We start from the raw sequence: 14686 nt of genomic DNA, 5'->3' as shown, positions 1-14686 counted from the left end.
TGAACTCAGTTTATTATATGCAGTTGTACAATTCAGTTAACCACTGACTGTGGATTTTTTGCTTAAGCCATTAATCTTCATTTATTCATTACATACAATACGTGGTTATGTGTATCCTCAATGTACGTCATGCATAGTCTTTGGTTTTCTATGTTGTGTTCAGCGTATCGTTGTTTGTCGTTTTTCGTTTTTCGTTTTTTGCCATGACAATGGCAGTTAGTTTTAGACTAATGAGTGTGGATATCCCTTTGGTATCTTTCGCCTCTCGCAGTAATTATTTGTTCGTTCTTCGTCATAATAGATTTATTCAAATGAATGGGATGAGTGAGTTCTCAAAACATTTTTCGCAAGCCAGAAACACAGTAAGTTATAGTCTTTATATTTTGTCTTTTGTGGAATTTTGTGTTGATAACAAATCTTCGTTAGTGTATCCATAACTTGTTTAAACTAGGGGATATTTAAGGCTTAAGTTTACAATAAACATTGTTGTTGACGACAGTATATTGAACTCAAAGTTTAAGTCCATGACTTGTTGACGTGTAATAGAAAAACAAAGGATATGGGGTATCCATCCATGCCACAAAATCAGTCCATGCTCAGCAAGCACACACACACGGTGAACACCGTTCATATACATTGTCACAAACTAGCATTTAACATTCATAAATTACTATTATATCAACACAACAACCGGTTCTCACATTTATGCTTTACTGAATCTTTAAAGCTTTTATATATACTTTGTTTTTAAATCCTGGAATTTCCATTAAGTGTGACAACAGTTCCCGCTTTTATTTATGAAAGATCGGTTTATCTGCAGTGAAAAGAGAATCAAAATACTCATGCTTGTGGTTGAAATTAGCAGCTGATAAATTTATATTTTCTGATTTCAAAATGAATCATTCATAGTGAAAATGAGATATTATGATTTATAAGATAAAGAGGTTACAGTAAGCACCCACTGGAGATCTGCAATTAGTAGGTTAACTTTGTTACAAAACGTTGTCTTGTCAGATGGAAAAGGAGCCACGTTTTCTTGTAGGTTCAATATGTATATTTATTTCATCTTTTTCAATAAAACGATTTCTTTAGACTGTAAAATGCCATAATTTACTCAAATATAATATTTAAAAAGACTGTTAATTTCTACAAACGTTCAAATAAGCTGTAAATACCAAACCCTGAAGTATGTCAATTCGTTTACGAAAAGAAACGATAAACATGGATGCATTTGATAATTCTTTTTTTTTCTTAATTTTATTGGGGATAATACTTTTCCGGTGTTTTATTTGTTTTTATTATAAACTTAGCATTAATATGATACTTTCTGCATATGTGTAAAGAGCGGGAGTAAACTAGCCATGAATTTACACCCAGGCTGGTAACCCATATCAGGGGCCTCTCGTGCAAATAACCCGCAACAGTGCCTCTTGCGCAAGTTACTTCCGGTATCTGACACACAAAGACATGACAGAGGGTGATCGGTTTATTAATGTTGCAACTGTGATATTTGAGCAGTCAAAATGCATTGACCATGTTGACCGTATATTCATATGTGATCTACAGTTACTGACCGTTTATCGCCTTATTTAAGACGCTGACAATGCTTATTCGTAGAGTTTGTATTTATGGCGTCAATACAGAATACAGTTTCGCAAAATGTTTACCTTGTCTGCTTGAAATTTAGAAATGCTTATTTTTACCGCAAATATTTCATTTGGAACAGTTGTAGGAGTTGTAGTAACCATACATTGTCTCGAAATATAAATTTTATATGTAATCGGCTCAAAAAAGATGAATACATGTTATTTGCCTCATATAAAAACAATTTGTCGGAAGTAAATAATTAGCCCTCGACTAACGTATCGGGATGATATCCGGGCCGATATGGAAAAACCCATGTGTTAATCTCCATATAAGTGTGTTTCTAGATTGTTCATGGTTGTGTAATTTAATTATGTTGTAAATACTCCTTCGACCTGTGATAAAAAAAAAGCTATGAGTAAATATTAAAATGAAATTACATCTTTTTATATTTTTTTTACTGAATTTATATTAGTATAACAGTTTTTCAATAGTGTTAAAACATAAAGCAAAGTCCGAGAAAGTTATAGCAGAAGACGATTACCCTGTCGACGTAACAGGTATCGCTCCTATTGTAGTTTATGCGATTCAATTAGTTTTTCTTTTTTATTCTTTAACTGTTTTTACCTTAAATTTTAACTTTAATGCATTGATGATATTTGAACATCGATAAACAATTGTTGTTACTAATGATATAATTTAATTTACTTAACTTTATCACGTGCAGATACATTTGTACATGACTAAATTTAAATTGTTGGTATTTTAATTCCATGTTTTGGTTTTTTTATCGATTTCCACTTACACATTTTAATAAAACAACTATTTGCAGCTCTGATCTACAATGAATCGGAGTGTTAGATATTATTTTCAAATAGAAACATTATTTGCCCGACATTAATGCAGAGGGAAAATAGAGTTGGCTTCCCAGGCTCGACAACACTGTCACGTGTGATGCTTGTCATCCTGATAAACGTCATTGCTGAACTTTATCATTGTTCTTTTATTACACCAAGCGTTATTGCTTTTTGCTAAAAGATAATCAAATTAAGTAAAGCTGAGATTTGTTAATAAAATGACTAGTTGCATCTCTGCTCGAAATTGTTCCTGAGTGATAAGTTTTAAAAAGGTGTTATTTGTTCTATATTCATGTTGAGGAAAAAAAGAAGTGAACTTTTCAAAGATCGGTTTAAATCCAAACTAAATATTTTTGTTATGTTTATATGCACCTTCACGGTTCTACAATCTGTCGAAACCTGTACTTTGGCATTCACAATGTCATGTTTTTGTTTGACTGTTAATGACGTCTTTACACTTAATCCATTGGATGTTGTACTTATTGATATTTTGTTTAGATACATGATTTTTTTTAGTAGTTGTTATTGGCTTTGGACTATCTGTCAAGACTGCGAGTACTCTAAGATGTTTACTAAGTGTCTGTTTTGTTGTGGGGATGTATAAATACCCTGCAACGTCCGGTTTGTGTTTGTGTTAGTTGTTTTTCTGCTTTGTATCGTTCTGATTAGTTAAGCTTTTTTCGACTGATTAATATAATATGTACTGTTACACCACTGTCCCAGGTTAGGGGAAGGGTGTGGTGTGTCAATAATCATATTTAACCCCGCCACATGCTGTATGCGCCTATCCCAAGTCAGGAGCCTGTAACTCAGTGGTTGTCGTTTGTTGTAGATCATATTTGTTTTTCGTTCATTGTTTTGTACATAAATTAGGCCGTTAGTTTTCTCGTTTGCATTGTTAAATGTTTTTCATTACGGGCCTTTTGTAGCTCAATGTGTGGTGTAGGTTTTGCTTATTGTTGAAGGCCGTTCGGTGACCTATAGTCGTTAACTTCTATGTCATATTTTCTCTGATGGAGATTTGTCTCATTGGCAATCATACCAAATCGTCTTATTCTTATATCGACAACACTGTCATGTATTGTGCGTTTGTTACAACAAGCTGTACTTTTTTCTCGTTTGAATTGTGTTACGTTTGTCATAACGGGCCTTTTATAGCTCGCTGTGCAGTGGGTTTTGCTTATTGTTGAAGGCCATACTGTGACCAATAGTCGATAATTTCTATGTCATTTTGATCTCTGATGGAGAGTTGTCTCATTGGCAATCATACCACATCTTCTTATTTTTATATCGACAACTCTGTCAGGTATTGTGTGTTTGTATACCAGGCTTTTCTTTTTTTTCTCGAAAGATAAGCAAATAAAATTTCGGAAAAGTGAATAAAAAACCAGTAGTGCTGAATAAAGCAAAACTTTGTTTAAGTAGTGGTCTCGTGGTTAAGGTCACTGCATACGGAAAAGCGTTCGGCGAATTAGAGTACGGAAAGACAATTATTCAATAGCAGTACATTTCTGCAGATTCTGATTAGACAAAGGAAGATCATGTACACGTGTTTCATAGTAAAACTTAGCTATTCAACATATGCAACTTTTTTTTTCAAATTTGAAGTATCATTTGACTTTAATTCTAAAAAACTGTATGTTAAGTTTGTGAGTGTCTGAATGGTAGTATGGCTACATCAACAAGCCGTGTTAAAATGACCTTTATCACAATTAATTCCGATTAATTCACTAAAGTTATGTCCATATAAAAAAAATCATCAACACTTACAACTATTTCGATCCTAATTCATCCGTTTATATATTTATAAACCTTTCTGTTGGCATGACACTCATCAATGAAAAAAGAGTTTACATACAACATTGGAATTATGTAAAAATATAAAATGATTTATATGACGAATAATGGGCTTTTTCTTGATTGTATATATTTTCCTGCTTGAATTGCACAATCACCGGATTTTTTCCTGTATCCGTAAAAAATATTCCAAATCAGATCCTGCAGAAATAATCAACAAACTCTGTAAAGAAAAAAATTAAATTATATCTTTGTTATTTATATGTTTTACATAAAGTCCTTTTATATGTCAACGACTATGACGATATAGGAGATGATTGAATTGTTCTGTTTGAAGTATGTCTATGTCTGATAATTTCATTTACATGTGGTATTTAAATGGATGGAATCAAAAACAAACACAATAATACAAATAACAATCAATAAACGTTTTTAAGAATTACCAAGAATTTTGTGTTCTTTCAAAACAATCGAAACTGATGTTCGACGCTTCAACTCGAAATTGAAACAAAAAAAACTATTATAAAAAGAACTGATTGAATAATTACCGTGTAAAATCCAATCTTTAATTGAATTTTGCAGATATATAACTTAACAGGTAAATGCAGGTGATTAGATTTCAACTGATGCTTCAATTACAAAAAAATATTATAAAACTTGCGGTCACAAAAAAGTAAGTGGCGATGGAACAAATAATTCTTTGTATGTGAGAGAAAAAATACTATTATGAAACCGAATCTTACAAGAATGGAAAATTTTTTCTCAGTTATTTATCATTTCATTTTTACACGAAAAAGAATTTCCAAATTCAAATGTCATCTCCCTTATGTGGTCTTTTTTAAATTTTTTTTTGTTGCTACCGATGGAGACATTTATATACAGGATTGACTGTATCTCACATTTGAATCTTAACATGACGCTTTCGTTTAGCAAAATATTAGGAACACATGCGTGGCGTCACTGTTGCAGCCATTAACATATTCGCATTTAAAGTTTTATAAAGCGAAAACAAGAAAACATCAAAAGGGGAAATCGTGGATTGGCCGTAATGAGGACGCGGTGTGTCAGTGTGTGGTAGACTGTAGGTTTTACAGTAATTGTGTATATTTTTATATTAAGTTTATGGTATTATATTTTTTTATTATTAGACTTATATTAATTAAAAGGTATGAGTATATTAATTACAGATTGTAATTAATTGATTAGTATATTTATATGCTTTGTTCATTTTATTTGCTTATTTGACATTTGGACTTATTGACAGACGAGTTTTCTACTGGTTAGGGTAGCTTTGGTTTCACTGTATTTTACTTCAAAGGCTTTCTTTTCATGGTTCATTGGACCGCACACTTTCTTTATTTCTATTGGTCATTATGTTTTGGCGCTATATTTCTTTTGTTCTTTATACTGGTTATCACTTTTGATATAATGGTGGACATAGACATATGTGTTTGATATAATTCTAAGTTTGAGTAATATTCTTTCTTAGTGTTCTATATTCTATATACAGGTATATTTTTAAGTAATCCTGGGAAGATGTGATTTAATTCCAATTAGATAATTCAGGAGGCCTTTGCACCTCATGCGAGGTAGGCTAAGTGTTATTTTTGTAATGTTCGTATTTTTGTTTGTTGCTATTTTATGCTTACGGCATTTATACAGCATGCAGATTTTGCTTTTAGTTTTGTTAATTTGCTTATGTTAAAGTTTGTGTTAATCGCTTTTGTCATTTTTTGTATATTAGACTTGTTTATATAATATGGGTCGTTAAGTGCATATGGACTAAACTTTGTCAGATACGCTCAACAATATAAGCATATTGTTGAAAATACATGCAGAACGGATTTATTTCTACTTCTATTAGTAAAACATTTGTTTATCACATTACATGGATAGAAACCTATGTACCAGATTATTTATTCGATAAACGGTCAGAATCTTACTATTGTATTTATTTTGTAGGGTATTTATTTAGTTATTGTTATTATCCTGATTTTGTCAAGAAATAAAACGAATCCACCTCAGAAGAAAGTATTGTGTTTTATTAGCCCTAGAAAGTGCTATTACAAGTGTAAGATCACCCCGACGACCGGAGGCCGGAATGTGATCATACACTGACACACCAAGTCCGAGTTCCCGCCAAAATGTTACAGAACAAAAGAAAGCATGCTGAACAAAGAAACTCAAGGTAGGGTGATCTGGTAGTCGTTGTAAATCTTCTCACTAGTATCATTGAAAAATATGTGATTTCAAAAGGCCATTGAGTGTTTTACTATACATGTACTTCTTTACATGGTAAGATGACAAAATAAATTGACCAACAGCAGGCAATAATTAAATTGCAGTGAAAACTTTAGATGTTTTGAAAAAAAAATTCAATTTCACAGTAAAACTAAAGCTATAATAAATTTGAAACATATAACCTGTTTGTCCTCAAAGATAGTCTAGCGGATAGGCATTAAAAAGCATCTACCAATAGATCAAAGATTATAGATTTTTTGTTGTTTTTTTTTATTTCAATTTTTTAAAGCAAAAACTAAAAGATTTATCAAAATATGTAAATAAATATATATATATAATTCGTCTCAAATTTAGTATATATATATACATATATAGGTGGCTCATTCTCTTCAGACGTTATCACGGTTTTTCAATTCATGACATCGTCCTGAACATGCATGAAATATTTTCCATTGGACATTAAGCAATTAATAATCAATCTATCAATCAATTCATGACGAAAGACATTAATTTCCTTAAGAAAGTTTAAAAAATCATCACAAAGTTGCCTTAATTTCCCTTCACAAGGTTTCATAGTACACCCTATTTTTGTGTACAAAGTAATTGCGTGGATGATAAATTATCACAATTTTAAGATTGCGTTGTACTCTAATCAAGGTATAAAGAATCATATTTGTTACTCTTTATTTAAATAAAAGATACTTGCAATTGTCAAAAACATCTTTAAGATCCAAAGATTTAAATAGCAGAAATATTTAAAAATCAATGTGAAAACTAATTACAAACTATTGAATTTAATGGTTTATTCTGGCTATTCATACATTTTGAATTTTATAGGTAAAATAGTAAAACTTTATGTTGGAGTTCCCAGAAATTTTATGTAAACAATGGGATTATAAAGGATTATATTGTAACAATACTAAACTAATGAACCAAGGTAAATCCAGGTAAATCTTGTGAAAAATAAAGAAAAAGAATAGTTTATATTACAATATTTTATTTAATAATTTCATAGCACATTTTGTATAAATAATATTCAAAATATAAATAAGAAATTGTGGTATGAGTGCCAATGAGACATCTCTCCGTCCAAGTCATAATGTATAAAAAGTTAACAACTATAGGTCAAAGTACACAATGTTACTCACAAGCAATTGAAATTATTTAGGTGAAAACATTAATATATACAAGTAAATAATATCAATTGAAATATAAATATATTAGAATTGTAGTAATTATTCTTTGAAACAAAACACTAAATTTTGAGTTACACTACATATTCATTGAAACAAAGCACCGAAAAGTACACTGAGTTGACATTAAAACACAGCACTAACACAGTAATACATTGCACTAAATTGGACACTCAAGAGAATAAAAAGTCTTAATCAATGTGCAGGAGATGAGAAGCAGCATCTCCATACTGGACTGGCGTAAGTTCATCATTCTGTAACCTTGTTTTCAGTGTTTAAAGTCTGTCATCTATTGCCCTGTATTTTCTCTTTTTTGGAACACGTTTCCCACTGGCTCTGTATTGAATAAGTGTGAGAGCATGGAAGGCTTCTTCTTGTCTTAACAACTTGATCATGCTGAAGATGTTTGGGTGAGGTGCCTTGACTAACTTCTTCAGTTTACTATGCTAACCTTCTAAATGATTTGTTGTTCTAGGACCTTCTGTTGCGTAGTGATTCCATAGGCTTTGGTTGTTTTCTACGCAGTAGCTTGTTACATAGTCTGTGAAGTTAAGAGTTGGTGTATCAGTATCTGCAGTATCGATGTCCTCCAGTACGTTAAACCAAACATCTTCGACTGTATTGGGTGGTAAAAGTGGCATAACTGCAGCTCTCAGAACAAGTTGATGAATCTCGCCTTTTTCATTGTATGCAGTCTGCAAATCATGCTTCTGTGCATTTCTCCAGATACAATGAGTGTAGTGAAAAAAACACCCTTTAATGTTGATTCCTGGGAAGATTGAAGTCGCTGGGTTTCTGATGGCTATTTCGTAGTCGAGGAACATCGTGGTTGGTTGTAGTAGTATGTTGAATTTGTTACATAGATCTTGAAGAATAGTGAGTAGCCTTGTGTATATCTGCTGATCTTTACGAGGTAGGAGACTGTAAACCAGTGGGTGGAAACATAGTACCATCAACTTTAGCATGGAAAGTGTATAGCGGGTAGAACAGTGTTGGACAGACATAGAATGTTCAATCACAGTAGATGGTGTCTGCTGCTGCTAGATGTATGAGTTTCTCTTGGGTACTGAATACAAGTATTCGACCATTGATGTTATCATCTGCAAGTAAGAAAGGTTGTCCAGTAGAAGTTTCAGCCCATTCGCCATCTACTGTGATATCTGCTACTGATGTTGGTAGTGTTGGTAATGTCTTGTGTCTCTCGTTGTTAAGCAGGTCTTTGCATGAGTAGAAGGTTGGTATGTGGTTGTATGTGTTGATTACGGGTAGAGCTTTTCCAATTACATCTGTCTCCACGTCTTGACTTTATCTGAAACTTGTAGGATACGTGTTTTCAATGCTCTTCAACTTTGTACTTGTTAGGCTTTATAACTATTTTGATCTGAGCGTCACTGATGAGTCTTATGTAGACGAAACGCGCGTCTGGCGTATTAAATTATAATCCTGGTACCTTTGATACTATTTGCACCACTGGGTCGATGCCACTGCTGGTAGACGTTTCGTCCCCGAGTTTATCACTAGCCCAGTAGTCAGCACTTCGGTGTTGACATGAATATCAATTATATGGTCATTTTTATAAATTTCCTGTTACAAAACTTTGAATTTTTCGAAAAACTAAGGGTTTTCTTATCCCAGGAATAGATTACCTTAGCCGTATTTGGCACAACTTTTAAGAATTTTGGGTCCTCAATGCTCTTCAGCTATTTACTTGCTTGGCTTTATAACTATTTTGATCTGAGCGTCACTGAGTCTTATGTAGACGAAACGCGCGTCAGGCGTATTAAATTATAATTCTGGTACCTTTGATAACTATTCAAACAAAACAAATCCCATTTGTTTATATACATTTCATGTAAAAATTATTTTTATTTAATTTCCAAAGGTAAATTTACCTGTTACCTACTTAGACACTAATGACTAAACCAACATATTTTGCAAAAACAACATCTATTGTTCTTCCCATAATCTCCCATGCAGGAATAGCCAGAATAGTAAAATACACACTGTAGGAATAGGCAGAAGACACCAATTTAATTTAGAACACAGCATTTTATTCCAAAATACCCAGTGGTAATTTTTAATATCTTGATTACGATACAATGAAATCTTACCCTTGTGGTCATTCATGCGTAGTTACTTAGTACACGGAAAAAGTATGTACTATGAAAATTAGAAGGCAAATTCAAGTAATTTGATTGGACGAGAAGTTGTAAGTATGTGCTAAAAGAAAATATATGTCGGTTTACACTAGTGAGTCAAGCGTAAAGTTTTAAAAGCTTAAAAGAGCAAGAATAACTAGCAACAATGATATTGTAACACGTTAGGGCGCAACCATTTGATGTGGGGTGTGCAGGGATTTGTACCCCAGATCAGGGCCTAACACAGATCAGAAATTTTTTTTTAAGTATTGGTGCAAGCAATTGAATTTTCTTTTTAAAAATCATTGTTTTTGACATCAATACCCTACCATAGGAATGAAAAGTTGCGCCCTTACCATCGAATGTGAGTTGACCATCTTGATCTACATCTGCCTCGTTAAATAATTCTTCTGCTTCCTCTTCCGACATCTTCCGTCCACCGCCAGCACATAATACCTGTCGGAGCTCCTCTTTATCAATAAATCCATTTCCATCTGCGTCAAACTTTTTAAATGATCTCTTATATATTTCATTGTCTCTTTGAATTTTCGCTAATACTTTTTGCATACATGCTCGAAATTCACCATAGGTCACAAAACCATTTCCTACAAATTATATACATATATATATATATACATATTTATATCAGTGGTATGAATGAATATTAATGTGAGTATATCAATGACTGCAAAACGTATCATATTCTTTTTTTTGGTTAATTGAACTCCTTTTTATCGGTAAGGCGATTTGGCAGGTCTAAGTGGAGCGAGGTTGAACGAGAAAGTGGGAGGTGGACGAGAGTTGATAAGAGGCTATTTTCCAATAATTTGAGTTGTCTAAAATTCTTTTCGTTTTAGTATTTAGTATTTGTTAATTTTTTCAGTGATTCCTTATTAGGAAGTAACGTCCTGTAATGCTGAAAACGATGCTAAATGCTTATATTTTGTACAAACAGTATTTAATGAATACATAGATTAATATTCTATTGCAGGAAGCATTAAATATGCTATAGCAACAAAAACGTATTTACAAAATGACAAATGCTAACCAGCAGAGAGCAATACATAAAATACACAATAAGAAAACAAACAACATTTAGTAACAATATGTGATCTTGTTGACCATGCAGATTTTACACATATTCTTTATAAGTATAATTCAAGAAGAATGTATTTTGTTTTCTTTTTCATTTTAGTTTGAATAGAAAAAGTCATATGAGAAACATTGTTGTTTTCTGTATAATCACAAAAAACAGTAAAACTCGTCTATATTTATTCTAAATGAAATTTCATGTGTGATGTCATTGTTACATTATTTATTATAAATATAATTAGCAATTTTCCCTTACGTTACTCATGTTTGCTTTTATACTAAAATGATTATTAAAGATATTTGAATCCCATGACCGTCTTCCTTAATGAATCATTTGGCAAAATTACACAAGTCTAAGGAGAAATCAAACCAAGAAAAAATGATGTAAAGGCCAACGTACTGTCTTTGACAATAGACAGATGTCAATCTCATAATTGTATTACTAAGTTTATCAAATGTCTACTATCTGCTAAATTGAAAAACTAGAAATGTATGTAATTTATCTGTAATATTAGAAAAAACGAACAAAAATATTTTCAACATTTCTCTCTTCATGCTGTTTCTTGACTATGACAAAATTGCTGTCCAAGTTTCGTCAAATTTATGAAGTTTGACAAAGTTATTGAATGTCTAAACAAACTTAAACCACAGACTAATCCTAAAATATTGACGATGCCGACGACGCCGATGGAATGTAAAAATGCCATGAATCGCCCACGGTACTTTCATCGAAGGCGAGACAAAACAAAACCACTGACGAGGTTAATGACTTCGGACAACTACATGTACAAGTAGCACTGCAAAAGTAGTTGATTTAAGAATTGTGTACTGTTGTTTGTCTTTTGGTCTTTTTCTGTTTTTGCTATGGCGTTGTCAGTTAATTTTCAACTTATGAGTTTGAATGTTCCTTTTGGTATCTTTTGATTCTTTTTTTTTTATTCATTTCCCTTTTTAATCCCGACCACGGCAATAAAAAGTTAAATAAAAGGACGTAAATAAAAAGCAGTACATGAAAAGCAATTTACGCTACAATAATGATGTAAGGATAACACATCATAACCAATATCACATGATCGGAATATGCTTGCAGTTTCTGAAAACAAGGTCCAAACTCTTAATCTTTTTATATGAAATCAAGGCAATGTACACTCTATAATCTTTGAAAGTACTTCCAGCGTAAATTATACATAGCTACGACGTAAATAGAGTTTGAAGTCACGATCTTGAGCAATGCCCACCAGATACTTGTGTAGATTTTTTCAAAGCACGAAAAATTACAGAAACCGTTAAATCTTGCTTGAGTCTTTCAATAAACGAATTGTCCCCCCCCCCCCCCCCCCTTCAAAAGAAAAAAAAAAAAAAAAAAAAAAAAAAGACGCAATGATTAAAAACATCATTATAGTTTTATTAATAAGTCTTTTAGATAACGTGTACGTCTATCAAAAATATTGTAGTAAAATCGGATGTTAAATTAAACATTTTATTTCATTACTGCAGGTAAATTCAATCATACCCAATAAATCTAAATGCTTGCGATAGGTATTAGTTAAGGCTTTGGCAAATTTGTTATGTCTATATGTATATATATATATATCCCTGCTGTTACAGTTTTTTTAGTTTGGAAAAAAAACGGCTTTATAAATCTTAGACTTACGCTGCAAATACGCCTATATCAAACACACTGAAAAATGTACACTGTTAGAGGTGGCCAACGGATCATCACAACTAAAAAAAGGAAATGTTGCCCACCTTCCATAAATTTGGTTTGCTCATCATTACCATGATCATTTTGAGGAAAAGGTCAATATCAACGTTAGATTAATTTAGATTGAAATGAGATGATAGATTCCAATGGCATGTTTGGAATAAAAACTTGAATTGTTCAACAGTGTCTCGTCTAAATGTTAGCAGGTATTGTTAAAATATCGATCAAGTCTTGTTTCGTTTAGTATTTACGAAGTATTACATAAAATGTGATTCGCGACAGTAATATAGAATAAACATGGAAAAGAGGGTTGGTCAAAGTTAATTCATATCGGAATACCAATCACTTGAAGTTATGTTAAAATCTAACATAAAGTTTATGTAAGAATTAATGGCTTTAATTATTTCTTTCAATGTCCAATTAGAGTATTTTGGAGAAGAAGAAAATAGACATTGCATTGTGTTTGCACGGAAACTTACAACGGACATGTGAAATGAAAATAAAATAAGCATTGAAATGCAACCTCATCAGTCCATGAAGCTGATTTCTTCTGATATTTGATCATACCTTCTTTGTCTATTTCGTCGATTAGTTTTGTTGCCCTCGTTAAGTTTATCTTGATACCAACACCTTTCCCACCATTCATAAGTTCTTCCGGTGTTATATGGCCATCATGGTTAGCATCCAGTTTATCGAAAACAATCTTGATTGTAGCTGTAATAAAATTGAATAAAACATGTTTTACTTTTTCGTAAATCTCTTTACTAGAGCGCAAGGGTCGCTTATATAATCTTTTTCTATGAAATGATCATTGCTAATCAACTAATATCCTGAAAATAGCTATAATAACTTACAACTATTACAGCTTTTTCACACAAGTATATATATGAATTCAATCTCACTTCTTTTCCAAATTATATGCGCACTATTTGCTCACGCGCATGAATGTTCTCAACATTTGATCTTATTCCGTCTGGGTTCTTGAAAAAAAAAACATCTAGCTTACCACTATTTACACCGTACTGGTCCTTAAACATACTACTCTAAAAATGAACCCATTTTTGCGTTTTATTCATTTTATAGATTTTCAAACAATACGACATGAAATGAAGGTGTTTATTTATTCTATACTTTTGATAAATACTTCAAAATAATTTACCACTCCAAATAATGATTTTAACAAACTTTTGGCTTTGACAGTTTCTACACATGTAACCTAAATATAGTATGTAAGAACTTGTGTCAGGTACCGCCATACTTTTACATATTTCTTTGTAAGAGAGGCGAAAGATATCAAAGGGAAATGTAAACTCAGAAGTCGAAAACAAACTGACAAAGCCATAGCAACAAACGATAAAAGACGAAAAGATAAGCAACCTAGAAATCCAAAGACTAAGCTTAACAAACCCCACTTAAAACCGGGGTGATCTCATTTACTCCGCAAAGGGTTAGCAGGTCCTGCTCCACATGTGACATTGTGTGCTGTTCCTGTTTGTCTATTTTCAAAGAAGTCTGTTGGTGATGTTTGTTGTTGTCCGTTGCACTGTCCAATATATTTAGTAATTTTCTATCTTATTTTGTATTTTACTGGCAGAGAAAGTATGTTGATATATCTTTTTTTATGTGAGAAAAGTAGAAATATATGTCAGGTAGTTTCTACACATGCTGAGATGATGTAAGAAATAGGATTGCGTTGTACTTTCACGGGTTCGTTTACAACAACGCCTAATTTCACTCCTTTCCTTTTCAGAAATGAATATACGGATACTCATTCTCTCTTTTTTGTAAAATTTTGTTTAAAATGGACGATCAGCTGTTTTTATAAATGTTGAACACATTGTAAAAGCTAGAAAATATTAAATAAAGTTGTAATGGTTACGAGAGGGATCCAAAATCAACATTGAACTCAAACAAAGAAAAAACTATTCCTGTCTCAAATATCACACACAGTCGACAGCTTTCTTATTCTTATCTAAATCTACTAGCCAATTCTTATGGTCCTTTACACCATAATAAAAAAAAAAATAATATTTATTTTCTTTCATAACTTCTATCACTAGTATATAGCTTTTATAAAGT

At 32.2% G+C, this 14686-nt stretch overlaps 1 protein-coding gene across 1 annotated transcript in view; it reads right to left on the bottom strand.

The window, feature by feature from the left end:
* Nucleotides 1-4042: 4042 nt before the first annotated feature.
* LOC127719745 (calmodulin-like) overlaps nucleotides 4043-14686 on the bottom strand; it is a 46524-nt gene continuing 35880 nt past the window's right edge. Inside the window, exons 3-5 of the mRNA XM_052225989.1 lie at nucleotides 13175-13321; nucleotides 10167-10415; nucleotides 4043-4461 (exon numbers count right to left, since the gene is read on the bottom strand). Coding sequence (XP_052081949.1) covers nucleotides 4433-4461; nucleotides 10167-10415; nucleotides 13175-13321 — 425 coding nt within the window. The 3' untranslated portion in view covers nucleotides 4043-4432. The remainder of the gene's footprint in view (nucleotides 4462-10166; nucleotides 10416-13174; nucleotides 13322-14686) is intronic.

This window comes from Mytilus californianus, unplaced genomic scaffold (assembly GCF_021869535.1).
Source record: "Mytilus californianus isolate M0D057914Y unplaced genomic scaffold, xbMytCali1.0.p SCAF_11, whole genome shotgun sequence".
NCBI classification, from domain to species: domain Eukaryota; kingdom Metazoa; phylum Mollusca; class Bivalvia; order Mytilida; family Mytilidae; genus Mytilus; species Mytilus californianus.
Note: the sequence above shows the minus strand (reverse complement) of the source record. Positions and strands in the feature narration are given on the sequence as shown.